We start from the raw sequence: 2516 nt of genomic DNA on the forward strand, positions 1-2516 counted from the left end.
ACATTTAGAAACATTAAAAATTTATAATTAATTATAGTTACGAAGTACATAGACTTCAATACCTATAATAGCAATTCAATCTATAATTAAATAATCCTCTACCAGTAATTTAGCTGAGAAAAGCATTATTAAAAATACTAAGGAAAGTCGGCATAACATAACCTCTATGCAATGTGACCTTCGATTAAGATCAATGAATAAATAGTTTTAAATGTTTCAACAAACTCGATGGTATTATCAAAAATAAAAAATAAATAATACTTGCCTTTCAGGTATAGATTTTGGCATATTCGTCACCTATTTAGATATTATAATGCAAAATTAAAAGCACAACACCAAAACGCAATACCACTAACACAGTACACACACACGCAGCAGCAGATACAGTCGATGGTACTCACGACGCAGAACGATCAATCGACCTCTCGATTTTCGCGCGCAACGCCGCTACATTAACGAATTGATTTCAAACAAAATTCATTTTTCGTTATTTCATACATCTTGTATAAATCGAAATAAAATTATTAAAATACTTACTTTAAATCTGTTCGTTATTATACAAAGAAAGGTTATACAGGTTAATATAATATATTTGAATAATTTTCAATAAAATCTTCAATCGTATATTAATAATATTGCTATTATTAATAAATGATTCTTAATTTCATTTTTTAATTTCATTTTCATAAATATTCGCGTCACTCTATAAACGTGATTATGATGTGAGTTTGGGCAAGCAAAAAAAGAAAAAACTTTTAGAAATAAATATTTTTATTAGCTTGTTGGACATTGTACATCACCATTCTTTTTTGCTGGCACTAATGATATTTCATTCCATACCTTTTTCTCCAGATCTAACAGTGCAGGAGGTTTTTTATACTACAAAATATACAAATATATAAATCTTATGTAAAGATATAAAAAATGTAAATGTTTTTCATACCGTAATAATCAATGTATTATATTGATGTGTAAAAGATATTCTGTCCTGTTCTGGTTTAAGTCCAACACGTTCTAAATCAGGAACCGTTATTTTCTTAAAGTATTTTTTATTGGTTGTACGAACAGTTATTGTCCCATCGTCTTCTGCGGTTACAGAATATACACTTTGCGGATATGATAAATTTCTTATGCGCCACTCAAGTAAAGTCTTTGTAATTCTTCTTGTAATGAATGGCTATTATACAAATATAGTTGTTATTAATTATATTTTACACAAAAAACTTAAATCTGTATTTCATATTATATTATTACATATTATATGCATAATGTAATTTGGAACTTTGTAAAACAAACTTTACGTACAGCACTTGAACTTTCCTGAATTCCATAGACTTCAATATTATTTTGTTTGGGTTCAGGATCTCCAATTTCTACATTCCAACCTATATCTTGTCCAAGTTTACCTTTTTCTTTCCATGCTCTTCGTACTAAAACATTAGTTTCCAAATGATATTCTTCTACCATTTCCCTGCCATCTTCTAGTACAAAATGAACTTTCTTCTTCCCTATATACAAAAATATAGATAGATTATAATTCATAAGTTTTAAGGCAATATAACGTGATTTTATGTAATAAAAAATTATCAAATATTGAATAGTTACCAATTATATTGCAATCCTAAAAAATAAAATATATATCGAAGCAACATAATTTCAAATATAAAAACAGATATGAAAATGTACCACATATGTTTATATTAAATATTGTGTGAAGTATATTTATATTACACTTCTAATAATAATTTTAATAATATATTATAGATGTATAACTTTGTGACAGTAAAGAAATTACCTCATGACTTTCTCGATACTAAATGTAAGATGAAAAATTGTAAGTGACAGTTATTTATTGATCAAACATCTTTAAGGTTAAAATTATACCTTTTAAAATCTTTAGTTTCGAATAATTTTTTAACTAACATTTGTTCAAAAGAATTCAATACGTGACAAAGATTCTAAATCTAATTTATTAATATACTTTTAAACTATCTTACCATCTTGGATAATTGCAACTTTTGTAGCATTTTGAATAAGACTTAGCCAACCTTCCGGCGCCATTACTAAATACTTTGTTAGTCTCTTAGCAACTACATAAATCATATTAATTATCGATATGTTACTAATACTTGAAATATGACATGAACTAGATAAATTAACAGTAATTTAAATGATTAAAAAGAAAGATACTGAGAAATATTTAAAAAATTCATTTTCTACTAGTAAATAATTTGTGTTATAATATTCAGTTAATGTTTTAAATAATATTTAAACTGAAATGTACAAAATCTTAAATATACTTATATTGTATACTTTATATACTTATATTTATTATATACTTCAAAATTCATATAATCGTTTATAGGTAAATGATTAAAATCTTGTTTTTCCACTTTTGATATTGAAAAATTTCTATAAGCAATAAATACTAATTTTAATAAAAGAAAATTTTAGAAATGATTACATTACAAAGGTTTGTTCTAAGCTAGATTGTATATACATGTGACAGGTAGAAC

At 25.3% G+C, this 2516-nt stretch overlaps 1 protein-coding gene across 1 annotated transcript; it reads right to left on the reverse strand.

Moving 5' to 3' along the window:
* Positions 1–774: 774 nt before the first annotated feature.
* On the reverse strand, positions 775–2088 carry LOC143220830 (protein DPCD-like). The gene is made up of 4 exons (XM_076446407.1): positions 1998–2088; positions 1306–1508; positions 944–1177; positions 775–879 (listed from the first exon to the last, which is right to left on the reverse strand). Exons 1-4 carry the CDS (start codon positions 2059–2061, stop codon positions 775–777), a joined length of 606 nt encoding a protein of 201 aa, XP_076302522.1. The 5' UTR covers positions 2062–2088.
* Between the last annotated feature and the right edge of the window lie 428 nt (positions 2089–2516).

This window comes from Lasioglossum baleicum, unplaced genomic scaffold (genome assembly GCF_051020765.1).
Source record: "Lasioglossum baleicum unplaced genomic scaffold, iyLasBale1 scaffold1642, whole genome shotgun sequence".
Taxonomy (NCBI): domain Eukaryota; kingdom Metazoa; phylum Arthropoda; class Insecta; order Hymenoptera; family Halictidae; genus Lasioglossum; species Lasioglossum baleicum.

Excerpts from the sequence above, each read along its gene's own strand:
- LOC143220830 (XM_076446407.1), bottom strand. The coding sequence starts at position 2,061 with ATGGCGCCGGAAGGTTGGCTAAGTCTTATTCAAAATGCTACAAAAGTT. Across the intron at positions 1,178-1,305 it reads TTCAGGAAAGTTCAAGTGCT|CCATTCATTACAAGAAGAAT; the intron begins GTACGTAAAGTT and ends TTTGTATAATAG. Across the intron at positions 880-943 it reads ATAATACATTGATTATTACG|TATAAAAAACCTCCTGCACT; the intron begins GTATGAAAAACA and ends TATATTTTGTAG.